This window comes from Lepisma saccharinum, chromosome 12, assembly GCF_977018435.1.
Source record: "Lepisma saccharinum chromosome 12, izLepSacc3.1, whole genome shotgun sequence".
Classification (NCBI taxonomy): Eukaryota; Metazoa; Arthropoda; class Insecta; order Zygentoma; family Lepismatidae; genus Lepisma; species Lepisma saccharinum.
Window position 1 is genome coordinate 53732395 of NC_139240.1, and position 27891 is coordinate 53760285.

Sequence of the window (27891 nt, forward strand, 5' to 3'; positions counted from 1 at the left end):
AAATTTCCCTTTCCTCATACTTAATGTACACATTAAGTGTGTGGGGTATCATTTGAAAGCCTGTTCTGTTCTGAAGAGAAAAAAACGTATGAACCATTATACTCGGATGATTTGTGCTGAAGCAGTAGCTACTTAAAAATATTACTACGCAAACTTAGAAAAAAAATACACAGAACGGGAAACCATTTTGTCAGAAAATTTCACAGGGAAGGGGTTGTGCACTATTGCTAAAGGAATTTCGTTCCACTGGACAATCATTTGTTTTCCGCCAATTTAAATAAATATGGTTAAGAAAAATTATTGTTCATGGTTATTCCTCCAAATAAGCTTTTCATCTCAGTATAGACCCCTTAGAGGACTCGACCACTAAGACAAGGATATTTGAAGAACCCGCTTGAATCTATTCGAAAGTAGACAGCATTTTCAATCTATCGATCTAACTGTTTGTAGGACACGAGGTCATACATAAAAAATAATATCTATAAAGAAGTATTTGGCTTCGACATACTGATGTGTTTATTTAACGCAAATACTTCTAATTTCCATAAAATACTAAACGGAATAAATGACACACACAAACACACACACACAGGGGTAGAAAACAACCGGGCATCCGGTTGCTATGGTGCCTGAAAATTTTCACCTTCAAATTTTCAAATTCAGTGTTTATTATTATTTTTTTAATATTTCGAGTTCGCTTATGGAAATTTCCATCCCCCTTTTTTTAAATAACGAGCACAGTATGTGTTTTTTAATGTTTGTGTGATTTCTGTATCACGTGTAATATTACATCATAATAATAAACATGTCATTATGTTTTTTTCCACTGTTCCTAGCCGAAGTTTAAAATCTGCACAAATATGGTTGAGTCGTTTTTTTTGCAATATATTGCATAGTTATTCAAGCTGTTATCAGTTCAGACTTCTTTAAGAAGACTAATCCGGTGCAAGAATTAAGTGCTTTTAATTCAATCTTGTATTAATTGAAGTGTTCGGGTGTAAAATGTGGTAAGTGACATTTTGGTCATTTTTAAGTTACAAAGTAAAAAATGTGACATCCTTGAATTTTCGAGTGAAATTGCTATGTTATACAATTTGAATTGGACTCATTGAACCCTTCTAAAATTGATAAACACAACATGAAAACAATTTATCAACAGTATAGCTTCTAATAAACTTTTTTCTTAATGAACTCCGAAATGAAGAAAATGTCACCCTGTTTTACAACCAAACTCTTCAATTGATATTTTAAATGTTTGTTATCATATTTCAAAATGTGTAGGTTTATCTTAGTTCTATTCATGGCTTTCTTAGACCATATTTGCCCATATATACATATATACACAACAAAGTATATAATTCTCAAGTAAAGTACTCTCATAGTAAATACTAGGTATTTACGGTAGGTAGGTAGTGCGATGTAGTATTTAATTAACATATTGTAACATTTTCATTAAACACCACATGTAAGATATAAACTAACAAAAAACCACGAAAATTCAGTGCAATCAACACAGGACATACGAAGTCAAGCATACCATGATTTACAAGATAGAGGTAGATGAATCGTTACAATGGCGCAACAGTCACAGATAACTAGTTTCAGATTAAGTGGATCTTCTGTTGAGAATCTGAAGCCACACTCCACTTTTTGCAGTTAGAAAAAAATTCGCTGCGTCGAACTCCATGGGAACAAGCGTCTTGGGACATCTTTGGACGGTGTATTTGGAGAGGAAGTGTACTAGCCCAACCTTCGTCTGCATCATCGCGAAACGTTGACCTGTCAATTGCAATAAAAAAATGTTAATGTAAACAGAATACACATAAGAAGAATTTCAATACAAAGGGTGGCGCAAAAGCCAGGGTACCCATACCATTATCAATGTGCTTTTTGGGTAAAGTGACTTTTGCGCCACTGTATATTCTACTACATACTGTAATTAATACTTGTGTTATTTTTATGTTTCTAAATTTGTTTCTTGAGTTGGTGTTTTAAGTCCACAACGGTAAGGCTAATGGTGACTGGACCTATATTTTAAGGTGGGATCCGAATCCGGGACCTCTTCATTGCAAGGCGACGACGCATCTACCTAATCTTATCATTGTTCATTCTTATCGTCGCAATTAGCCAATATTGACAGAGAAGCGACTTGATACAAGTAAAATCAATCAAATTTATGAAAAACGTTACTAGCATAACACAATATAGTCACAGACTACAAAAAGAAAAGATATAAAGTCTAGTTTGTTCATAGAATATGCAATTATGACCATTTAACATCAACATTTCTTATTGTCTTGTGTAATATGATACAAGTGCAATTAACAATATTTATTTATTTAGTCCAAGTTTCAGATACAGCACTGTAATAGTCATTTTACACTGCTGAACCTGTAATAGATTAACTAAAACAAGTCAAGATGGTTTTTGGTAAAAACAAGAAAGGTAAAAATATAAACAAAACATGACAAGACATAAACAAGGAAACAAACAAAAGATGTAGTAAGTGACGATCGGAAAGTACTTTCTGGAAAGAAAATTCCAATGTTTGGGGGTAGTTTGTTATAAAACTGGGAAGTCTGTGGAACAAAGAGCGCTGTACAAGAGAAAGACTAGTGGTAGAGTTGTGGAACAGTTGAGCGTTCCGGGTAGATCGAGAGGGCAATCTGAAATTGAATTCTGTGAGTAGAATTTCGAATCTTAATTTTCCATTGATGATTTTATGAAAACATTTCATGTCGGCCAGATTGCGTCGGGTCTGCAGTAACTGAATGTTCAAAGTTGTGAGGATGTCAGGTTGCTGAAGATGCCGCAGAGAAGTAGCAATTTCAAATACAGAAGTTTTCAACTAATCTACTCACCAATGCATGTCCGCGGACCTTCTCCAAAGGGTAAATACGTGAAGTTTGGTCTCTTCCTCTTGTTCTCTTCATTGAATCTTTCGGGTTCAAATTTCTCCGGGTCTGGATAGTAGAGAGGGTCATAGTGGAAACCCATGATAGGGATTTGAATAGATGCTCCTTTTTCCAGCTTGATATCCGTTTCTGGAATTATATAATCTCTGGTGCAGATCCTATCCATGGCTGTGATTGGTGGATACTTCCTCAGGGTTTCTGTTAGTAACATAAAGAGAATACATAACTTAAAGTTGAAATATGTTATAAGCAAATGTGTATTCAGATCCTCCCCGAAAGAGTTGCCATGTAGTAAATGTATACAAAGATTACCTGCTTGTTTGCCGTTTGTTCTGAATTGATTTTGTATTTCGGGAATTCCACGAAAAGTGGTTCTACTCCTGACAAATAATAAACTAAATTAATCTGAAAAGTATTACTGCTTTTCATTGCATTAAGGTTCAAATGTTTGTGAATGCATATAGCATATTTAAACAACAAAAATTACTAGAATATGTAGCCAATCGCTTGTCTAGAACCTTACATTTTATGTGTGAATGTCACGCACGTAACGCTGGAATGCCCAATAATTAATGATAATAAATTACCAAAACTCAAACTAATTAATGCATCGAAGAGATAGAAGAAGGCACGAAGATTAAATATATTTTATTGTTATTTTACTATGTCTTATTTTTAATTATTATTAATATTTCTTAGATAGTTTACGAGAAGATATCCTGAATTAAGTCTCTTTCTATTTCCTCTTTAACATCATTTTCATTTGGCCCTAAGTGCTTGAATGTGGAAACTGATTCAAACGAGTTCTTATCAATAACTAAATTTTGATTATTGCTTAACATTTGGTTTCGGCCTGTAAGCATATATTTAGTTTTCTCTTTGCTAACTTCCAAACCTCTTTATCTGCTTCTAAAAATATTTTAGCATTATTCTTAATTCTATTTATATTATCCCCTAGTAGTCTTCTTGATTTAATTATTCTTATAATATCCGGACATGAATACAAATTATGCAGTTCTAAATTATGTAACAGTCTCCCCTCACCTGTTTCCTCATCCAAGTATTTTCCTAATGATCTTATTTTCAAATACTCTCAATTTATGTTCCTCCTTGAAAGTAAGGGATCAAGTTTCGCATCCATATAATACTACAGGCAAAATTACTGTTTTGCATATTTTAACTTTCAGTTTCTTCGATATTATACGATAAGATAAAAGTTAGATAATATCCATTTCCATATTATATTTTGATAAAATATTAAAATGAGAAAACGAAGAAAAACTCATTACAAAATAATGTAGGTTAACTATAAAATTCTGATTTTGAAAACAAGTTTAGCATATTTAAGAATATTTTGTCTTAGAGTCTGAAGAACATCTTTACAAATATACTATTACCACTAGTTTCTGAATAGAAAATTCCCGTAGTAGGTTACCAAAATATAAGTCCGCATGTAAAGAAAGGAAAAAGTTTAAAATACTAATTATTATAAATAATTGAATGTGCAGTATGTTAACAATAGAAAAAATTGTAATTTAAAATTGTTGAACTCTGCTTGAAAAAAATAACGTCGTTATAAACTAGTATTACACATTATTGTAAGTAAAATTTGCAAAATATTTATTTGTTGCCCCTTTTTTTAGAAAAAGAAAGCTATGAATGGCACCCTTTGTGCAAGGCGCCCTACGCTTCAACCCCCTAACCTACCCCTCGCTACGAACCTGATCTCTCCCTTTAAAATTTGGGGAAAACATTCCTCTTATGGTTCTTTAACAAACTTCCGTACCAAACCTTGATTTGAACATTAAACAGCGCATGCAAATGTCTAGGTTTTTTGGTAGCCGTCAACTTACCCGACACAACCTTGTCTAGGTAAGGCATTTGGTGTAACACGGCTTCGTAGGTGAACTTCCCTCCATTGTCCTTAAGGGCTCCATCTATCTCTTCTTGCACTCGTTCCTGGATTTCAGGGCTGAGGGCCAGCTCATAGAGCAAGAAGGTCATTAGCGTTGATGATGTTTCAAAGCCACCGAGAAAGAAAATCATCACCTGTGCTGTGAGATCATCGTGCGTCAGTTCTGAAACAGACAGAAATAAGCCTCTGTAGCGCATTTATCAAGGTTCCTTCGAAATATGAGTTTTGGCTAAAAGAAAACAGAAGAAAGGAGAGGAAGAGAGGAGGCAAGAAGATGGAAGGAAGAGGAGGATAATTAAAAGAGGGATGACTTGCTAGACAGATGCCCCTCTTTCATCGCATCTTCGTAAGAAGAAGGTGGAAGAGTGAGGCAGAGAGAAGAAATGAGAAGAAGATGAAAAGAAAGAAAACATCAAACATTTTCCATTTCCACTCTCTCTACAGAAATTAGCTAGTTTCAAAAGTATTAACTAATAGTAGGTATATTAAACCAAGTTTTGAAATTAGTAGTTACAATTTCAACTAGAAACCTTCCTTACAGTAGGACTCAATAACATTGGAGTCTAAGGTTTGATTGATTGCTTGAATTCCTTTATATTACTTCGCTTTTTCTGCCAATTTTGGCTAATTTGCGAAGATGTGGATGAGTAATGGCATGATGAAATTGATAAATGGATGCTCACAAACATTCATTCCGATGCCAGGATTCGAACCCGGGACCCCTGGCGTTGTAGCGCGATATGCTAACCACTCTGTCACGGGGGGGCTTTGAATCTAAGGATTCCATTAGAATTCAACATTACAAAACTCAATATAATTACAGTAAGGAACCTAAGGATTCCCTAAAGATTTCTCCAAAGCATAGAATACCTGATAAAGAGTATTCGCCCAACACATAGTACTGGTACTAAATATTCTAATTTCTTATATTCCACTCTCAAATTCTTATATATTTTATTTCTACTTAATAATATACAGATAAGATACATAATGATAATATATCTCATACTTATATATTTCATAATCCAAATTTCTCGGATTTTATATCTATTTTCCTTCGCTTGGAAAGAAACAAAGGAAAGGCCAGTCGTGTTCCATTCCTGATGCATCGCATGGTTGCCAGGTGCATGAAAGTAACACTATTTTCATGAAAATTTCCAAGTTTATTTTTTTATTGTTTTCAGTAATTGCATAATGTATACAGTTTTGAAACACACCTTTTGTGGCACTGAAACACCAGCAGTGTTGCCAATACGCAGTCTTAATTTCTAAAAACAACGATTTTCCTAGTTCCCCTTAAGGACGCCTCATCCGATTGGCTATCGGTAGAAATGAACTTATCTTTTTTCACTGCCATAGATGCAGAGCTAATCCACCTAACCAAACTGAAAATTACCGACGACATGTCGGTACATGTCTATTATATGCCATTTTACTAGCTTTGTAAAAAATGTCATTACACTTCCCGTTACATCTGGCTACACTGCGTAGGCACTAATGAAATTTCCGGTTTAAAAATATATGCATGAACAAGGCTTCAATTTGGTGTAAGGAATATATGTATACCACTTCCGGTTCAAAAGTTGTACTATATCCAACACCGGATTGCGTTGTACTAGGGACACCATACAAACATTAGGAGGTGGCGGTGGTGTATAAATATTATATAAGTATATTATATAAGTATTATATATATATATATATATATATATATATATATATATAGTGTGTGTGTTGTAATTAAGCATAACTTTTCTACAACGTGTGGCTAATACAGACGATGTGGTTGAGTGATGATATGATGAAATTGCTGAAGGGACACTTTCAAGGGACACCCCTGCCCAGGCAGGCAGCACTACTTCATTATATTTGTTAATTTAATTAATATTAATACCAAGCTTTTAAAATTCGAATTTCAGTATTTCATTCCAACACAAGACACAAATATAAGATTCTGTTTATAAATTATATTTAGGCCAATTCTTAAATAATTTCAAACATATCGCGTGTATCTATGTGAAATATACCTCACAGGAGAACATTTTTTGGAATCAGATTTCCAGGAAAAGCTTTAATTCCTATAGGAGTAGATGAGTCATTACAGTTATTAGCATACACACGCTCCACAGACTACAATATAGTAGGGTGCGAAATCATTCAAAACTGGTGGGGGGGGGAGAAAGTTCTTCATCTACAAACCACCTCCATTACAAAGAAAAGTGTAAATTATACGATATACATATTTGTAATGTTATTAAAAGTAATAATAAATTACTCAATGAAAAATATATTAATATTACTATTATTATTAATTACATAAAGGAAATTAATTTGTTACTTTTATATACCGTATATCAGACATTGCAAAGCAGCTAACTAATTTCCTTACTAACTGGTTAAAGATGTTAATAAATTATGAAATAGTTCAAGTGGATCTATTATGTGCAAGTTTTTGTTTAGTTTGTGCTTTATGTTAATATAAATCAATTAGATTTCATAGTAATTATTGTTTTGCATTCTTGTTTTACTTTTGTTGTGCGTATTTATGTAGATTTGTTAACGATCTCTTGAGAGAGAAAGCATTCAATACTCACAAATACAGTAATTTGTGTGTGTATTCGATATTATTCTTAGTAAAGTATATTTGAAATTAAAAGTAATTGCTTATCTCCTGTTTATTATAACAAAAACTAAGCCCCGGAAATTTTTGGTGGGGGGATTTTTGAGGCCAAGATTTCACACCTTGCAATATAGCTTTAGAACTACAACAATACCTTGTGGTGAATCCTCCTCTATGTTGTTTTCATGCTCTTCCTCTGGTTCGTCGCTTTCCACTTTCCCCTTGTTCTTCAGCTGAATCAGCAAGTCAACGAAGTCATTCCTAACAACGTTGTTCTTCTCCCTGTACTCCATCGTCTCTCTCAGAGTCCTCCTGAAGAACTCTGTCACTCCTTTCGGCGTGAAGCTTAGCCCAATTTTCTTCGATATTTGTGGGAGCGATATGATCATCAAAAGCGTCATCATTCTGAAGAATCCTGGGGGATCAGTGAACAGTCTACCCATTCTTCTAAACTCCGAATCGGTGTCTCTGAGAGAATTCGTGTTGATACCAAAAGCACACGAGCCTATAACATCCGTCGTGTATTTCGCCATGATGTCTTTGACTTCCAAAACCTGTTCTTCCTTCGCTGATGGTTCCAGAAACTTCACCATCTCCTCAGCACAGCTACACACAAAGTGGAACATTCTCTTCATCTTCCCAGAACTGAAAGTAGGGGTCAACTTCACCCTCATGTGTCTCCATCGCTTGGCGTCAAGTGATATCAATGCCTTCGCCTGCAAAGGGTCTGCCTCTTCACTAACTACCACCGCATGTTCTTCAAAATGGTGGAAATCCTTCACCATAATCATTTTGAGAAGTTCTGGATCTCTGACCATTAGAAATGGATTGTGCATTAAGTATAAACCTGCATATTTTTGGCCTGCCAATGTCTCATACAGATATCTCGCCTGTACACCAATGTTAACTTTTTGTAACATCGAATCTTTGAAATTGCCGAAAGGGAACGATGGTTCCAAATAAGGCACGCCTTTCCTTTTCCAGAAGTTGTGCTTGTGCTTGACATAGAAATATAGTAATCCCACAGCACCAACAATGAAAGTGATAAAAATCATCAGCCAATTGTCAAGAAGTGGCATTGTTGTGGTTACTGATTCAGAATTGGTGTTTCGAAGGTCTGAGGAGAAGCTCTATCACAGCTGTTACAGTGTAACTTCGCATTGGTAGATGTACTGCTAGAAGTTGGATCTGCAACAGAAAGAAATGGTCCTTTTGAAAAATACGAAGATTTTTTTTGTTTTAATCTATATACAAGTAAAAGTGACTTGAAAATAGATGCACATGAGCAATGTGTCTATTCTAAAATGAAGCAAACATGTGCAATCCTACCCAGAGGCAAAAGAACCTACGCAGATCCGTGACTCCTGTGCATCGTACTCCCCTTTGGAAGGGAGGGGCAGAGTGGAGCAGTTGCTCTAGTTGAACAGATTGAGGGGAGGGTGTGCGGAGAATTTTGGCCAGGGGGGGGGTCGACGGACCGGTTCGCCTCCCCCCGATACCAAAATTGGAGACACAACATATACTTCATGGAGTTTTTGGACTATTAACCACTGTTAATTTTTACAAATAAAAATTTTATTTGTAAAAATTAACAGTGGTTAATAGTCCAAAAACTCCATGATGAATAAATCACCACTGAGTAGCTACAAAGAACAACATATACTAATTTAAACCGACATAATTATTTGCCAACGTGTCTGTCTATAACAGGAAAACAACGGAATGGTGATGATATCTTTGAAAATTCGACATGCAAGTTTGAAGTTCGGAAAATTGAACCGTGTGATATGAATCTTCCCTACCGATTCACCCATTTATCTGTTCTGGTACACAATCGAACCCAGAACTGCCAAGCTTCTCCGTAGTTGTTCCCGAAGTGATCCCTTCAGTCCCCCTAATCTTTACATTGGAGCACGATGCAGTTTGCTATTCAAACGTTATTTTCTCCGAAATGAAGAGTTTCTCGCCTAAATCGATAACATGAATGTGTTTCGTAAGCCTTTTACATAATGTAGTAAGTCTCGTGTAAACAAAGTCGATTACATTCTTGTGAAGCTAGGAAGTTGATTATTAAAGCACAATAGCGAAATACCTTGAAGGGCCTAACTAAAGTATGTTATGCTTATGCACGAAGAGTACTAAACTTGGTGTCATTTGGATCGTTCCTAGCTACCGTAAATTAACAATACAAAATTTATATTCTACACCAGTGGTTCTCAAAGTGTCCGCCGCGGTGCCATGGGGCGTCGTGGCTGGCTTACTGTGGCAACGCGGAATGTACCAATATTTTCACTGAAATTACACTTACTTGCTAGTCTACACATGGTTTAGAATCGAACCACCGAATCAATCCAAATATGTGCAAATGTAGTACTTTTTACAAACAAAATGTTTCGGAATTTGAAATATGTGTTTATTTTTTAACTGTAATGGTCGGATTGACAATTACTGATTTTGGTATTTTGTATTAATTAATTCCTGGCCAGCTACAAGGTGTAGGGTTAATTAATATGTTTCCATGTGTGTACTTTTATGTTATTATTGCATGTAAGTGTATATGCTTAAATGGATTGATTTTTGCTGGATATTAGATTCCCCTGTTTTTTAGCTTCCCAGTTGGGCATTGTCCTTCAAAAGACCGTTGCAGTGGAATTTTACAGTGCTACGGGGTCCACGTTCACGGACGTTTACCCCGACTATAAAAAAGGCCAGTTGGGCTTTAGAAAAAAACAACAGTTTTTTTTTACTACCTTCACAACGACGAAGACCCTTCCAAAGTCTTGTCCATTTAGGGTGGCTAGACTGAATGGTCGAGAAGTAAATGTAATACTTGGCTAAAGAACCCTACTTCGAGAGTTTAGTCCACTTATGATGGCTAAACTAATGATGGAAAATGTATGTAGCATTTGGCAAAGCCAACCCCTGTTTGAAATCCCCAAATTTCCCAATTAGGAAAGATTTGCATTTGTAAGATATTGCCGAGTCGCATCATAATGCCTAGCGGGCTGAGTAAGGATGCTGCGTAAGGAAACGCATGACTGGTCGGAATATCAATTAAGTCGAGGGTAGGCCACAGAGATAGTTAGGCTAACTCTGTGTTGATGAAAGTACCAATGTTTAGGCCATAGGTACGCCTTTGCTTGAATTAAGGAAATTGGTTGATTATGTAAATGCACATATGGAAACACTTTGTAAATATGTAAATAATAGCAACGTATAATAAACCCATATAATCCTACTAGAAATGTTATGATTTGCTGAATTAACTCCAAGTACTACAGTACTGTCCTCTTAAACCAAGTATTTATTCACTTTCTGTACATGTGTAACGAACCAGGGACTAAAAATATAAATGTTATGTGAAACCCCCCTTTTATATAATGGGAGATTCTTTCCAAATCTTTCAGAAGAATGTATTTAGTGTCTGTGCGCAAGATATTTATAATTATACACTATGGTTCCTCAAATAATATAATGTTTAGTATATTTTCTTTGTACTGAGCAGGCCTTTGTTTCAGCCTTGCACTTTTATTCTCTTCCTTTTTTTACAACACTTTGATTTGATTTGTTGTTTTAAGTCCACTTTATGCACAGTAAGGCTAATCGGGACTGGACCTACAGTTTAAAGTGGGATCCGAACAACTTGTGCCTCCACCGGGTATCGAACCCGGGACCCCTTGATTACAAGGCGAAGACGCTACCACTGCGCCTTCAGGGAGGCCCTATACAACACTTTCAAAATTATAATTCCTGTAAATAAGAACGCCCTAGAGGTTGCGAGAATTGAAACAGAACAAAATATGTTTTTATTAATAAGTTTTTTCTAGATAAATTTATACGAAACAGACGGTGGCGGCGATTAGGGGGCAGTTGCCCCACCACTCTTCTCCACTTTTGTCCCCGCGCTATGATAAACCTTATCTACAAAGGGAAATATACTCTCTTTGCCCCCCCCCCCCCCAGTTTTGGCACCTTGTCTCCCCGGTTTTTGGAACCCAATCGCCGCCGATAGTTTTTACTAACCATATCGAAAAGTGTGCAATCATGTAATCAAATGTTAATTTTTAAGAAAAATTATGAAAATAGAAGTAAAGTCGTACTGAACTATTGTGTATTATGCACCAACTCTCAACAATAAAGCATTGAAACTGTGCATTGCAAGTGACGTGAAGACTGCTATGCAAATTTTAACGCCTGTGTTTTCCGTTTCGAACGATCACCTCATAAAACTCTAGTTTGAAAGCATTGATTATTCATCTATTGTGTTCCGACAACACTTCTCAGGTTAATATCAAATTTAATGCGCAATTTAATATAATAACAGCACGCCCAGTATGATTTCCCATGTATTTAAATGATAGGACAGTTGCCTGTCTGAAGCTCAAGGGTGCTGCCACCTACAATTAGCTTTGCATGAACTTCCCCATTGAACACTTGGAAACTGTTAGATATACACAAGGATATAATTTAATGAATGAGAGATTTAGCTACCGACATAATTAATATCGGTCGATACGTTCGTCTTGACATGGAAATTAAATGAATTGACATCTCAGAACCAATCAAATGCAAGTTTTTGATGTACTGAGAGACAAATCAACATCATTGATCAAAACATTCTCGACTGGACAGCCGTTGAATTGAATCGTTTAATACCTTTTGCTTACTAAGAAAATACAACAAAGATTGAATTTAGTGGACTGACATACATACTAATACTCTAAACCAAGTTCCATGCAATATTTTTCTTTCATTATATGCATGTTATTTTGTCATGTATTATATATTGTATCAATAAATAACCAGTTAACCAATAAATAAGAAAAACTAAAAGGCGGGGGAACCGTTAAATTCAACTGACTGGTGTATTTTAAGGTACCAGGACACAAAGCGCATACCCTGAAATGTATGCGGGTGGAGGCGGGCTTACTTCGCCCCCCCTAATTATACCAAGTTGTAGGGCATCGAAATTGATCGATCTGTCTGCCAATGGGTATTTCACAATTAACAGTAACATTCGATATTGTCGCTAACTAATAAATATAGAACTATGATATTTTGTGGATCTAAATGTCTATAAAATAATAACTTGATAAGACATTGGTCGAAGTAAACGTGATGAAGTGTGATTGAGGTTGGATGTCCTAACAAATTTGCACAATTAAAACTTTATAGTGATAATTCAACGTATGTTCATGGCATTATTAAAATTATAATAGTCTTATTCTTCAGAATACGGTTATTATAGGCACTCTTCGTGCCCATGGATCGTATCATGGTTGCACAAGTTCATGTTTTGAACAGCATTTTCTCACGGTTATATAACTGCTATTACGAATGTGCAGTTAAAATGAGCTTTTTCATTGTTGTAAGTGCAAGATCCATGACACAGATGTTTCGCAGAAGCTACACCTCTTCTGTGCAATTTTTACTTATCTTCCTCTTCACTCTCTTTCTTTCTCTTCCCCTCTTTCCTTCTCTATTACCATATCTTTTCCTCTTCTCTTTCTCTCCCTCCAACTTTTGTTGCTCTTTCCTTCTTCTCTCATATCTGCCTCTCTTCTGTTTTCCTTTCCTTCCTTCTCTCTCTCCCATCTATTTCGTTCATCTCTTTCTCTCCTTCCCTCTTATCTTTATGTATCCCCCTCTTCTATCTCTCTCCATCCCTTCTCTATATCTCTCCTTCTTTTCACGCTCTTTCTTTCTTCTCTGTCTCTCTCTTGCCGTCTTCCTTTCTCCCAATCCCTCTTCTCCCCCCTCATCTCGCTTTCCTTCCCTCTTCTCTGTGTACCTTTCTCTTCCTCTCCCTCTTCTATCTTTCCCTCTCTCTCCCTCTACATCTCTTTCCGTATTTCCTCTCTTCCATTTTCTCTATGTCTCTCTCTTTCCCTCTTCTCTCTGTCTCTCCCTCTTTCCTATTCCTATGTTTCCCCTCTTATTCTCTTCTCTCTCTCTTCCCTCTTTCTCCTCTATTCTCTCCGTCCCTCCCTGTCTCCTTTTTCTCCATTTCCTCGTCCTCTTTCCCCTTTACTTAACGTCATTTCACATAACATTCACTAAATTACACTGTCATTAAAAAGTATTACTAACCTCCGTTTGTTTTTCCAGTCCCAAGCGAAATTCACTCCCAGGTATTGATGACGCACTTCTGATCGAACTGCACAAACGGAAACACTTTATCCAAGGAATGAACTTCCCGGCTAATTCGCTGGACACCCCTACACTCTAGCTCATAAAACACTCTTTGTTCAGCATGTCAGGCTTCTCCACGCAGAACGGTTTCCTCGTGCGGCCTTCACGAACCGAAGTTCGTTCGATATTCCAGTGTTGCCAACTCCCAAGCACGAATTGTGTCTAAACTTCTGAGAAATTTTCAGTAAGGCCCACTTCACGTACAAAGTTAACTCGCGCTAGTTGCTGTTATCTCAAGTAGATAAAGGAAAAAAAGAACAGTGGTGGAAAATTAGAGATAAAAAGAAATGTATACGTTTTCGTTCCAGATTATGCTTAGATACGCTAATCGGGACTGGACTTCAGTTTTAAAGTGGAATCCGTATCACTGTGCAGTGTGCTTTAAACACGGGATCCGTTGATTACAAGGCGACAATTGTCAGAAACATTTTCTTAAATAGTGTATCTAATACGAGACCAATTGCTATCGACCTTCGTGGCGTAGTGGTTAGGACAGGGATCGCGGGTTCGAATCCCGGCTTGGTTATGGGTTTCTACCAATTTAATCATATCATTATTTATCCTCATCGTCGCGAATAGCCGAAAGTGACCGAAAAGCGACGGTAAATAACAGAAACCAAACACATCAATTGCTGAAACGGGTTGCATAAAAGAAAAGTACAGTATATTGATAGTACAAATATCCTCATATTAAGGAATAAGTAAACAATTACCTGCCTTTCTACATTATTACACGAAGTGGTGTAGCAGCTGATTGATAGATATGCAAATCATATATACAGGGTGATTCAAAATTCAGGAACCATATACAATAGGTAACTTATTTGTGCAGATAGTGAGAAATGGAAAGAAGGTAAAGTTGTTGAAAATGCGTGATTTTGAATCTAATGTGCTTGAATTTTCTAGTTAGTATGCACCGTTGAGGCTGTTTACGAAACGTACGGCCATGAAAATAGGCTGCTGGGCAGAATTGCGCTGGTGCCACACGTGGGAAAAGCAAAGCAAGAGCGGTACAAAAGTCGCTCGTTCCGTGCACTGTGTGGCAACGTCAACCGGGCTGCGTTGCCTAGTTCGAGCGTGAGGCCGACCTCTCTCCGGGGCACCCTTGCGTCATTCCTGACCTTTCGAGCAAATACTGTCAGTTTGTATGGCATTAATTAAAAAGACCAATTCTACAACAAGATCTTTATTCTATTAAACCTCATTGCCCTGACGTGGCAACAGTGCAAACTTCTGCCACCCGGCTAATTTCATGATGAACTACAATGAGAATGGAAAATGTCTTGTTGCCACATGCTTTCTCCTTAAATGGACATTTACGTTATTACAAAACCGTAAAGCAACGGTGCATCCATCGGGGTGGAAAGGGGGACTACTTGCTTCTCTGGAAAGGGAGTGATGAAACTTTTGGTTTGGTTCATAGTGCTTTTACGCTGGAAAGTAAAATATACACTATTCCCGTTTTAAACCATTCAAAATAAAGCTATGCCACAGTTTTGTACATATTCCTTGTCCTTCCTTGACTCGTTGTTTTCCTTACTTTCCCATAGTCATCGGCAACAATGTTACGTTATAATCACGTGTTCCGAGTCTCACGATCATTCTGGTATGCTATTTGGCACGATGCAACTGTACTTTGTGTTGCATGTTCAGCACCATCTTCGCTAATGACGTCATGTCGGGAGCTTGATTCGTATCTGAAATCAAAAAATGAAGTTTAATATGCCATTCACCATTTTCCTCTACATTGTACAGTAACATACTACATTTACTTCAAACGTGTAGCCATATTTATGACTCACACTGTATATAACACCGAATCTTAAAAGGGAACAAGTAATGATCTCACGTCATAGCAAAGCTAAGTAAGAAGCTACAATAACGGAACTGTTTTGAACGTATCTGTCCCCTTTAAATATGAACCTCATAACAACAAGGAATTTTCCTTTCTCGTTGAAGCTCGCACCAATCTGCAGCCTCAACAGTGCAAGACATTAACTCTCTAGCCATCTTAAACCCGAAGGTAAATGGCTGCGCCCAAGAGCTGGCGGCCATGCATCTGATTTATGGGGAGGCTGGAGGTAATAGCCGTGCTTCAAGGCGTCTGTATAGGGCACGTTTTCCAAATAGGGTGTTACCATCGCACACCTTATTTCAAACTGTAGACACTCGACTTCGGGAAACAGGATCAGTGTTGTCTCCTCGTCGATAAGTTGGACGACCGCGAAGTGTGCGAACACGACGGTTTGTGGAAGATGTGCTTACTGCAGTGATGGATCATCCAGGCAACAGTACGCGCGCACTAGTCCACGAACGAAACACCTCCCATGTGAATGTGTGGCGAGTCCTGGCAGAAGAGGGGATGCACCCGTACAAATTGAAGAAAGTGCAAGAACTTTTACCTCGGGACTTTGGCCCACGTGAGGACTTTTGCCAATGGTTTGTTCATCAAATTGAAACTATCCCCAAATTTCAGAATACGGTACTATGGACTGATGAGGCTATCTTCACGAAAACTGGTGTGTTCAATAGTAAAAACAGTCATGTGTGGGAACATGAAAATCCACATGCACTGCTAGTGGCACATCATCAGCACAGATTTGCAGTTAATGTGTGGTGCGGGATACTGCATGACCATTTGATTGGACCGTACATTCTCCCTGTTCGCCTATGTGGACCCACTTATCAAGCATTTCTCACTGAGGTTTTGCTTGAACTACTAGAGGACGTGCCCTTGGCACAGAGACAAAGACTGTGGTTTCAACATGACGGTGCACCACCACATGTCGATCGGAATGTGCGCCATTTCCTCAATACCGTATTCCACAACCAGTGCATTGGCAGGGGAGGGCCTGTGCCATGGCCACCTCGATCGCCTGATATTACGCCACTGAATTTCTTCCTCTGTGGAGAGATGAAACGCCTCGTTTACGAAACACCTGTCGTGTCAGCCGAGGACCTCGTTGCCCGTATCAATGTAGCTGCAGCATCGATAGCAGAAACGCCGGGGTTGTTGGGTCGCACTAGACAATCCTTGATTCGCCGTTGTCACCTCTGCTTGGAAGTACATGGTGGACACTTTGAAAACCGTCTGATGAGGTTCCCTTCACATCTCCATTAAGCATACTGTGTGCCCTTCAAGGTATGCAACCCATGACAGTTCATTTTTTTCGTTTTTAAGTCATGGTGCCCTTCGCTCAGGAAATTTTCTTTGTTTTTTGTTTTTTGGTGTCATTCAACACATGCCAATTTTCGTCGATACCAGCTCACGTAGAACGCACACCTACCCCACTCCCGTCAACATCTTCGTTCGCGTCCTTTTGGGAATCCCTTGCGCCGAGATTGCACAACATTGCCGCGTGATTTTCTGACAAGAGCGTACCCAATTTCTTAGTGGACCGCCCAACACTGACGACTTCTCTCCACCCGTTTTGCCATTATTCACTTCGGAAAATCATTTTCCCACGTTTTCAAACGCCAATAACTCGGCAACAAAGCCGTTTCTGGAATTTCGTTACATGAACTTTCCACCTTATTTTCACTCGTACAACCACCTCCCAAGCGTTGTAAACGAACTTACGAAACACCCTGTATATTATAAAATTTATCTTTTTTGACTGAATCATTCAATCAATGAATATCTGATGGACACTTTGATTATATTCCCACTTTTTCTCAAGTGTCTGATGTGAAAAATTTGATCTGTTACGTTTAAATCCACATTGATAATCACCTATAATTTCATTAGCATATGGGGTTAGTCTTGTTAAGAGAATGATAGATAATATTTTACATGTTATTGAGAGTAGAGAAATTCCACAGTAATTATTGCACTTCATTTTATTACCTTTTTTAAACACAGGAACAATTATGCAGTCTTTCCACTGTTGAGGAATTTATTCTTTATTCTATATTAAACCAATTAGACATATTAGATATTGGATTGACAACCACATATTCCTAACAACATTTCCATTTTTCTCTATCTGAACTAATAATGTGGTGTCACACTTCGACAATCACTCTGTATATTGGACACCATTATAAAATAGTCTCTAAATATTATTTTAAAAAAAAACATTAAAAATGCTGACCAATGCATTCAAGGTCTTCTTTAGATTCTAGAGGATGGAAATGTTAATTTGTATAGTGTGTTGTCATGTTATAAATTCTGCCTTGGTCAGCATTTTTAGTGTTTCTTAACATGAAAAAAAGGCTTGAAAATGTTACCATCTCTAAATATATTTAAAATACAGAACTTTTATTTAACATGATTAAGTAAAACCTCTTACAAATAGTCAATGTAATGAACACAGACTATATATGCATAAAATATACAATACCATGACTTAAAATATACAGTTAGGTGTGACTTTACACTGGTTCAAGAGAAATTGTTAAGACGTATTGTGGGGTCTTTCTGTGTTTAATTTGAAGCCACATTCCACCCTTTGCGGCCAGAAAAAAATTCGAAGCGTCGAACTCCATGGGAACAAGCGTCTTTGGACATCTTTGGACGGTGTATTTAGAGAGGAAGTGTGCTACTCCAACTTTGGTTTGCATCATAGCGAAACGTTGACCTGTGGAAGACATAATAAAAAGCATTGATGAGGAAAACGTAAGAATGGCATGTGGAAATAAAACGTAAACGCCGGGGAATGAAAATAGGTGGCTGGGCAGAATTGCGCTGGTGCCACATGTGGGAAAAGCCAAGCGAGAGCGGGACTAAAGTCGCTGGTTCCCGCGCACTGTGTGGCAACGTCAATCTGGCTGCGTTGCCTAGTTCGAGCGTCAGACCGACCTCTCTCCGTGTCATCCCTGGCCTCTTGAGCAAATACTGTCAGTTTGTATCACATGGATTACAAAGGCCAACTCTACAACGAGATCTTTCATTCTCTTAAAACTCCTAACACACGGGGTTGTGCTCCGACGTGGCAACAGCGCGAACTTCTGCCAGCCGCCTAATTTCATGGAAGTGCGTTTAGTGCACATCTAGAAATGTGTGTTAATTTTCCAATTCCGAATTCATCCTCACTTAACAGTAGACATTGGCGTTTGTGGATGATGTACATGGTTGCTGCTTCCGACTTTCCCAGCGGTACAGCCATGTTCAAAGAAACGTGGACAGAAATTGTTCATTACTATTTTCAATCCCTTTCGTTTTACATCCTACACGCTTACACTGGGTGTTAGAGAGGGTAGCCTCTATCTTGTTGACGATTTCGTTTCAAATCTAGAACCTCACATTGCACAAAACAAAGCGATTTATCTATGAACCTGACTGTACAAATGCGGCAAGGACCAATGGGCTGTTATTTGTGGCCGCTCCCCCAAACAGAAGATTGCATTGCTGTAGGATCATAGGCTTAACTTGGCGGGGGTAAGGGAAGGCACTAGCCACCCCCCCCCAAAAAAAATCAAGTTACTAAATTTAAAAATTCAAGATACTTTTGTTAACCTCCTGGGACAGGATGGGCAAGGTGTTGAATATTTTTTATGATTGCTCAAATGTAAGTTACTTAGCAAAATAGTTCTGGAGTGTTCGTGGATGGAAAACTTGTCTATCCTGCCTACCGATGTTCCAAGTTTGATTCTGCCCCCAAAAGGTTAAGTCCCAAGTTTGATTGTGCCCCTAAATTGTCTCAAGTTTGATTGTGCCCCCGAAAATTAAGTCCCAAGTTTGATTGTGCCCCTAAATTGTCCCAAATTTAATTGTGCCCTCGAAAGTTAAGTCCCAAGTTTGATTGTGCGCTCGAAAGTTAAGTCCCAAGTTTGATTGTGCACCTAAATTGTCCCACGTTTGATTGTGCCCTCGGAAGTTAAGTCCCAAGTTTGATTGTGCCCATAAATTGTGCCAAGTTTAATTGTGCCCTCGAAAGTTAAGTCCCAAGTTTGATTGTGCCCTCGAAAGTTAAGTCCCAAGTTTGATTGTGCACCTAAATTGTCCCACGTTTGATTGTGCCCTCGGAAGTTAAGTCCCAAGTTTGATTGCGCCCCTAAATTGTCCCAAGTTTGATTGTGCCCTCGAAAGTTAAGTCGCAAGTTTGATTGTGCCTTCGAAAGTTAAGTCCCAAGTTTGATTGTGCACCTAAATTGTCCCAAGTTTGATTGTGCCCTCGGAAGTTAAGTCGCAAGTTTGATTGTGCCCTCGGAAGTTAAGTCCCAAGTTTGATTGTGCCCATAAATTGTCCCAAGTTTGATTGTGCCCTCGAAAGTTAAGTCCCAAGTTTGATTGTGGCCCTAAATTGTCCCCAGTTTAATTGTGCCCTCCAAAGTTAAGTCGCAAGTTTGATTGTGCCTTCGAAAGTTAAGTCCCAAGTTTGATTGTGCACCTAAATTGTCCCAAGTTTGATTGTGCCCTCGAAAGTTAAGTCCCAAGTTTGATTGTGCCCCTAAATTGTCCAAAGTTTGATTGTGCCCTCGAAAGTTAATTGAATCCGCTATGTGTCTCCACCGAGTATAGAACCCGGGACCATTGGAATAATTTTTGTTCCTAACATTTATATTCAGTTAATAAGTAACGACTTGTTTCTAACAAGATTGGTTCTTACACTCTATACTGGGAATCACTCGAAGTGAATGACTCAACAAAATCTCCAGGCATAGATTGCGATTGATAATACTGTCAGTGAGCTTCAAGTGGTACCTCAAATACGGCACCATAACGGTGTATCAAGAGGTGGGAGGGTTAATTTCAAACATATTATGAATACACTTACCAATACACATTCGTGGACCTTCTCCAAATGGCAAGTAGGTGTAGTTGGGTCTCTTCCTCTTGTTGTCCTCATTGAACCTCTCAGGATCAAATTTCTCCGGGTCTGGATAGTAGACAGGGTCATAGTGGAAACCCATGATAGGTACATGGATTCCGGCTCCTTTTTCCAGCTTGACATCCGTTCCTGGAAGTGTGTACTCTCTGGTGCAGATCCTATCGGTGGCTGGAAGTGGGGGATATTTCCTCAAGGTCTCTGTTCCATGAAACAAAATTTAAAAAAATAATGCGTATGTCAATTGGAAACAAAACAAAACTTCACCAAATTGCTGATGTTTCGTCGTGTGAGAACCAGAGGGACGTAACTAATTTATCAAATTTACAGAAGATTCTTAATGTCTTAAGAGGAGTCAGTCAATTGACGATACATGACTCCACCTTCAGGCGCGCCGCCTGATAATGTTCGCATGATCACATGAACACTCGTGCATATGTTTTAAATTACGTACTCATTAAATGCACAAACACATATATTTATTCGAAAGAATACTTTGTTTGATGTTCCAAGTATACACACACAATTTAATCTGACACCGACGGGCTACAGCCGGATTGCGCACACTTTTCCGGTTTTATCAGTGGTATCTGATAAGCCGTTGACTGGCACAATGTATAGGATTGCCCACAAAAAAATGAGGCGATGTTGTCATATGTAAAATGTTCTCAAGCCGTTCTCATTTCTGTTGGCTTTGTTTCTCTGTGTGTGTGGACTTACACGTGTTTTTGCTGGAAGGGTAGCATTAGATAGGCATAGAGGATGAACCTGATTGGTGGACTAGAATGTAATGGTCGGTGTATCTCCGTATTTATACCGAAGGTCACGAGCTTCGATTGACAGAAGTGTTTGTTGTGCAGTCATTAACCTAACCTAACTTTTGAGTTTGAGTAAATTGCTATGAAAATTGTATCTTGAAAACATCAATACTGTATTATGTAAATTGTATCTTGACTTGCTACATTTACTGGTCAAATTATATATTTATTATTTAATCCTTAAGAGATTTACTATTTTATTTCTAATTTCTCTCTCTCCTCTTGCCTAAAGAAAAAGCAGACTTTAAAGCTATCAAAGTGGCAACGTTCGATCAAAATCTGTGCGCAATTCGGTTGCAGAATGTTCGACGGAGGGCTTTGAACACAATTGTTGTGCGTGTTGCATAAAACTGACAGCTAAGGGGCTGTTGGCCACTATACCTCGAATATGTTCACTTTGCTGTGCGAACACTGATTCAAGCGGCAATACGTCTTACATTCAAAACCAGAGTGCAGCATATACAAGGCATGTCTATGGGAACTCGAAAAAGGTCTGCGCTACATAGTTGCAAACTTTAGCAAAAAGTCACCAAACCTGGTGGATTTTAAATTTCAGTGGGCACTAAAATTCACGGAATAGTGACAAGCGACTATTCTTTAGAAACTAGTCTGCAGGAGTTACATACTATCTATTGAGGTGTATATGATTTACGCATGTGCGTCTAAGGGCCATTCAGACTGTGCAACGTTTTTATTAATCGACGTTTTTCATGCCAAAAAAAGGCGGAGTGCCAAATTAGCCAAAAGTGGCACAAAAGCAAACTAAAATAGAGCAAATCAATCAATCAATTTTTCAATTTGTGACGAGCACAATAGTTACAATGTTGTGTTATGTTGAGTTATGATGAGTTTGTAATGTGAATTTATGAACGTACGTGTTGTGTTATGTTGAGTTATGATGAGTTTGTAATGTGAATTTATGAACGTACGTGTTGTGTTATGTTGAGTTATGATGAGTTTGTAATGTGAATTTATGAACGTACGTGTTGTGTTATGTTGAGTTATGATGAGTTTGTAATGTGAATTTATTAACGTACGTGTTGTGTTATGATGAGTTTGTAATGTGAATTTATGAACGTACGTGTTCAAAATGAAAAAAAATGACTATCGAACATAGTAGTAAATAAACAGTTTGTAAAAAGTTATGTACCATGTCTAAGTTAAGAATACAAGAAATATTAATATTGGAATCTAGTTTTATGTTGATAAAAATGTGTAGGTTTCAAATTGAAGTGAAAGTTACAAGGGAGAGGAGAAAATATGCATTCAGTATAAAGATTTTATTGTGAACACCCATATGTGAACTGCATGCGACGCCACTGTCCACCTTAAAACAAAACTGAAAGTTACATTTTTGGAGATACGGCTCTCTGGTTCTCACACGACAGTGTAATATATGAGATATTAACATCTCGCACTAAGAATTTAAACATGGGGGCTTCAGTGATTTATGCATCCCCAATATTCCCTCAACACAGCATAATTTTTTTATTTTTATAAAGGACCAATTTATGGTCATTTTAGCCCTAAATACACCCTTACATTTCTTAATACCGTATCGTACCTACAGTTACATGAAAACTGTAAAAACAGGCTGGGTAACATACTCTCGGTACAGGGATCGACTTCCTGGGGTGTGTAAGCCCAATCCGAATTATACACTAATTATTATCGCTAGGATTTTAATGCAAATGCATCCTTTTTTGGTAAGGCAGAAACATTGCATAAGTAGATAGGGACGTGTTTTACACGTAAGTGAATAAATTGTGATGCCTCTGTTAGGGCATTTTTTGCATTTTTTTACCCTTCTTGGAGTAGTCATTTTTTTAAACTTTTTAAACTGTATAAGTCATTTTTCGGCCTTTTAAAAGTCATATTATGCATTTTTCTACATTTTTGGTGAAAGAAGGGGCATTTTACATGCAAATGTAACCCTTTGAAGGAGAGATGTTCCCGACTCCAGTCTCATTGCCTTCAGCGCAGTTCTGAACGACTGTGTTTGAGGAAGCAAAGTAATTCTGTGCAGCAGGGTGCGAAATCATTTAAGGCTGGTGGGGGGGAGAAAGATCTTAATCAACAAACACCCCTCCTCCACAAACATGCATATAAATTATACGATATACATATTTATAATGTTATTTAAAGTAAAAATAAATTAGTAAATTAAAAATATATTATTATTATTATTATTATTATTATTAATTACACAAGATAAAAAATGTTACTTATTATGTGTAAGTTTTTATTTAGTTTTTGCTTTATGTTAATATAAATCAATTATTATTATTGATATTATTGTTTTGCATTCTTTTTTTACCTTTATTGTGCATATTGAAGTAGATTTGTTAATGATCTCTTGAGAGAGAAAAGCATTGAACACTCACAACTACAATAATTTGTGCATGTTTTCGATATTATTCTTAGTACAGTATATTTGAAATTAAAAGTAATTGCTTATCTTTTGTTTGTTGTAACAAAAACGTCCCCTCCGGAAATTTTTGAGGCTAAGACTGGTGGTGGGGGAAATCCCCCATCCCTCCCAGGATTTTGCACCCTGCTGTGCAGTATTGTTGATTCAAGCTGTTGTGTAACAATTCAGCTGAAACAATGTGATTTCACCCTCTATCAGTACATACATTGTAGCCAGACGGATTATTGTTAAAAAAACAAGGGGTGAAAAGTTTTATGTTCTGTGTCGGACATTTTGTCAGGGAAGCAATTTGCACTATATGGAATTGAAAGTGACTTAACAGCAAGTGCTTTGTTCATTTGAAGTACGCTCCTCTAGTGTCGGTGGAAGTGGAGATAAATTTTTCCATGTACAAGGCTCTCTTGTCCGACAACCGACAATCATTCACTTTCGAAATTTTGCGTATGATTTTCGATGTATACTGCAACTCAGTACTTCAGGTGTAAAAGATGACAAAAAAGTGAACTTTCTTACTTGTACTGCCATACACAATGAACATGTGATAGATACTGTAACGTTAATTTGTAGTTTGAATTTCTCTTGGTAGTTTAAATCTTACAGAATTTGTAGGTCATTTTTCTAAGTTTATAGGGAATTTTCTTGCACGTATTAGGTCATAAATGCATTTCTAAAGGCCATTTTTTGGCAATTTTAAGGTCATCAAAGTCCTAGCCCTTAGTAATTGTAAATATGGTAAGCCTCCATAGCGTCAGCTGCGAGAGGTGAAAGGACAACTTTAAAAGAACTTTAAAGGACTCGCACACTTCAATGCGTTTACATCGTCATGGTTGAACCCGGCACATATTTGGATATGGAAGTAAGGATTCTTTCCCGTCCCAGTGATAAGACCTGAGTCTTCTTGGAACTCCGGAGACTCCCGATTGATTCCTTTCACTCTTTTCCCCCAACTATTGATTCTCGCCTCTTTCCACATAACAATCCCCAGTTATTCAGGTATCATCCTTCCTACTTATGCTCCTCAGTAAATCCAACTCGCCAATAACTGACAAGCATTCCATTAATATTTTCTGGCTGGGCTGATAGCTAACTGTCTGAATGAATTAATAAAATTTTCTTGTTTTATTGTCTTTGAAGTGCCGTTGCCTTGACTTCTATTTGGCCTTTGTCCCTTTTCCGTTGACGTTGCTTTTATCTTTCTGTGGTTTCTTCTGCAGCTGTCGCTTATGGAGTAACTGCCTGGGAATAATGACATATTTTATATTACTAAATTTCCTCTTCCTGATTTTCAATGACCTTTACTTTTATACATCTTTTATGCAAAAGTAGTGAAGTACTAAGGCGTGTCAAAAAGTAAGGTGAATTTTCGATTTATTGAAAAACGTTCATAGAAAAAAATATGAAACTGTAGTATGTTTGACACATGGTATCACACTAAAATTCGACATAGGAACCACTGCCTTGATGGGTATATCGTGTGAGGTGGGTCAGGGAAATGGCCATTCGATGGTGTTTTTGGTCCTCACTCAGATTTTTGGGCACCCAGCGCGCACACACTTTCCTGAAGCCAAGTTGGTCATGGACGATACTCCTCACTGAACCATATGAGATGTTCAATGCATCAGCAATGTCATGCAACCTGACTCTTCTGTCTTCACGAATCATCGCATCCACGTCACACACATTCCTGTCGGTGATGGACATTGCTGGTCTGCCACTTCTGTCATCATCTGTCACATTACTCGTACCACTTGCAAATGAGTTACACCACACATACACTTGTTTCTGCAACATAACACTCTCTCCATAGACCTCCAAACAATTGTCGATGAATTTCAGATCGTTTCTTTCCCTTCACCCATAAGAAAACTAATAACACTCCGCACCTCCTCCTTGGAGTAATATTCAAGTCGTTGCGCCATCTTTGAATTGCTCTAGGTACCAGACGGGTTGACGTAGAAGGCTGTAATTGCCGTCAGACTTGCATCACCTAGGTATCTGACACACACAACAAATTGAATTAGCTACACAAAAAACTCTGGGTTTTACAGACAAATTCACCTTACTTTTTGATACATCCTAGTAGAAAGCAGCGCACATGAGTAGCTCTAGCAAAGCTAATTTTAAAATGTAGCTTTCTGATCACACTATGTGAGGACATTGACATTAGTGCAGTGGCATGATGGCGTATGTCCGATTTTTCCAACTAACCTTTTTTGAGGATACTGACTGAAATACTATTACCTATATTGACAGACAGAAGTATGAAATACGTTTCTACAAGCCTCTCATAAAAGTTAAACAGCCTAATCAACAGTCCAGGATATTGTAAGGCATTAACCTACCTGCTACCACGCAATCTAGGTAAGGCATGTTGTGTATCACGGCTTCGTACGTAAATTTCCCGTCATTTTCTTTCAGTGCTGCGTCTACATCTTCTTGCAGCCGTTTCTGGACTTCAGGGTTGAGAGCCAGCTCGTATAGGAGGAAGGTCAAGAGAATTGATGACGTCTCAAAGCCACCGATAAAGAAGATCATCGCTTGTGCTGTGAGATCATCGTGAGTCAATACTGAAATAGAGGGAAGGAATTAGTCTTTCGTTGTGCTGCGGTTTCAGGCTATTGTGCATTCTTCGTCCTTAATATTACTAAGATTGAGGCACATAGTGGTTCGGATCCCACTTGAAACTGTAGGTCCAGTCCCGAGTTGCCTTACTGTACATAAAGTGGACGGACGTAAAACACCAACTTAATCAATCAATCAAAAATAGACATGACAGACCGTTCACAAATTGAGCAATTCCAGAAAATTGTCAACCATGTTGGTCAAAATTATGTATCAGTGAAGAGCAATGTGATGTACATTGTTTAAAACGAAAACATCTTTAGATTGCAAATATACAATACGCGTGTTTCTAAACTCTAAAATTTGTCTGTGAAAAAACCTCATCAAGTACTATTTCATTAAATTTGATTCAGAAAATGCAGATTCATAGGTTGCCAATTGCGTCAGTTTGTTACCTTCAAATGTATTTATATAGTGCTGGCAGAATACATTTGAAAAGAATAAAAAATTACTAGTACTTGTCAATTTCCTGGATCTTGCTTGAATACACACATAAATAAAATATAAATAAAACAGCTTCTGAAGTGTCAGTCCATTATTATTATTATTATTATTATTATTATTATTATTATTATTATTTATTATTATTAAAGTAGGGTTACAATTAAGCTATGGAATTTCTCAATACTATTATCTGTTCACATAAAGCATATTTCAATATTTGTTCATTATTTCTCTCGAATGTGCCATAATTAAGCATCTGTAAACATTGTATTAACTCAGCCAATAATAATTGGTTATCAGTTAATGGTTAAATAGAACAGACATAAATCCAAGCATTTAACATTCGTTAGAAAACCTCCCCAGATTCTTTAAAGATATTTTATAAATAATTTCGAAATTGAAAATGTTTTATGTATAAGAGCCTTAGGTGTATTATTTGATTCTAGTTTGAAATTAAATTATACAAACAGTTATGAAAAGTAGAACAGTCTTGAGCAATATTATATTTTCGTGGTCACATCTAAACTAACTATAATGTTATTTAGTTACAATAATTATACCAATGTTATAATTCGCAACTGTTATTTGGAACTGGAAATGCACAAAGTGTAATACTGAATTCTTTGAGAGTGCACAGAAACAGTTAGTTAAGTTTATTTATTTCCAATATAAATTATTTCGTCTCTATTATGACTATGAAAATATATTACATAGATTGAATTTTAGGTCATTATCTGACAGAAGAAGTTATCTCGAAATTAATTTTGTGGATAATATTTGGACTGATAAAATATCTTCATATCAAACTGGGATTACAAATATCAATAAATTGTGTTCCAATGTCAGTAAATGCATAACTACAACGGAAAGAAATAATTTTACATAATCTAATAATATTCAATATATTAGTAACTACATTTATACGTATCTTGTTTGGACTTTCTATTACCTAACATACGCCTTTAACATTATACCACTGCTCAGATTTTTATATCATTCTTATCATTGTTAAACATATAGTATTTTATTATCATGATAATTTTGTTTGTTCATTATCTTATTTTACTTTGCGAAATTTATCAGTATGTGGGTAAAACTGCTGTACACTAGAATTTTCATTACACAGCACTATTAATACTCAATATGCTGACCAAGGCAGAAATT

At 37.3% G+C, this 27891-nt stretch overlaps 2 protein-coding genes across 2 annotated transcripts in view; both read right to left on the minus strand.

The window, feature by feature from the left end:
• Positions 1-1395: 1395 nt before the first annotated feature.
• On the minus strand, positions 1396-13712 carry LOC145996089 (cytochrome P450 6k1-like). The gene is made up of 5 exons (XM_083132343.1): positions 13541-13712; positions 7605-8638; positions 4769-4993; positions 2862-3113; positions 1396-1779 (listed from the first exon to the last, which is right to left on the minus strand). The coding sequence occupies exons 2-5, from the start codon at positions 8527-8529 to the stop codon at positions 1607-1609; spliced, it is 1575 nt and encodes a 524-aa protein (XP_082988469.1). The 5' UTR covers positions 8530-8638; positions 13541-13712; the 3' UTR covers positions 1396-1606.
• Positions 13713-17866: 4154 nt separating this feature from the next.
• Positions 17867-27891, minus strand: part of LOC145996090 (cytochrome P450 6k1-like) — a 39095-nt gene continuing 29070 nt past the window's right edge. The window contains exons 3-5 of the mRNA XM_083132344.1: positions 26004-26228; positions 20362-20613; positions 17867-18222 (exon numbers count right to left, since the gene is read on the minus strand). Coding sequence (XP_082988470.1) covers positions 18017-18222; positions 20362-20613; positions 26004-26228 — 683 coding nt within the window. The 3' untranslated portion in view covers positions 17867-18016. The remainder of the gene's footprint in view (positions 18223-20361; positions 20614-26003; positions 26229-27891) is intronic.

Bases quoted from the DNA above. Each gene is read 5' to 3' on its own strand.
- LOC145996089 (XM_083132343.1), bottom strand. From the start codon at position 8,529: ATGCCACTTCTTGACAATTGGCTGATGATTTTTATCACTTTCATTGTT. The intron at 3,114-4,768 runs GTAAGTTGACGG...TGTTACTAACAG, and splicing joins CCTAGACAAGGTTGTGTCGG to AAACCCTGAGGAAGTATCCA. The intron at 1,780-2,861 runs GTGAGTAGATTA...TGCAATTGACAG, and splicing joins AGGTCCGCGGACATGCATTG to GTCAACGTTTCGCGATGATG.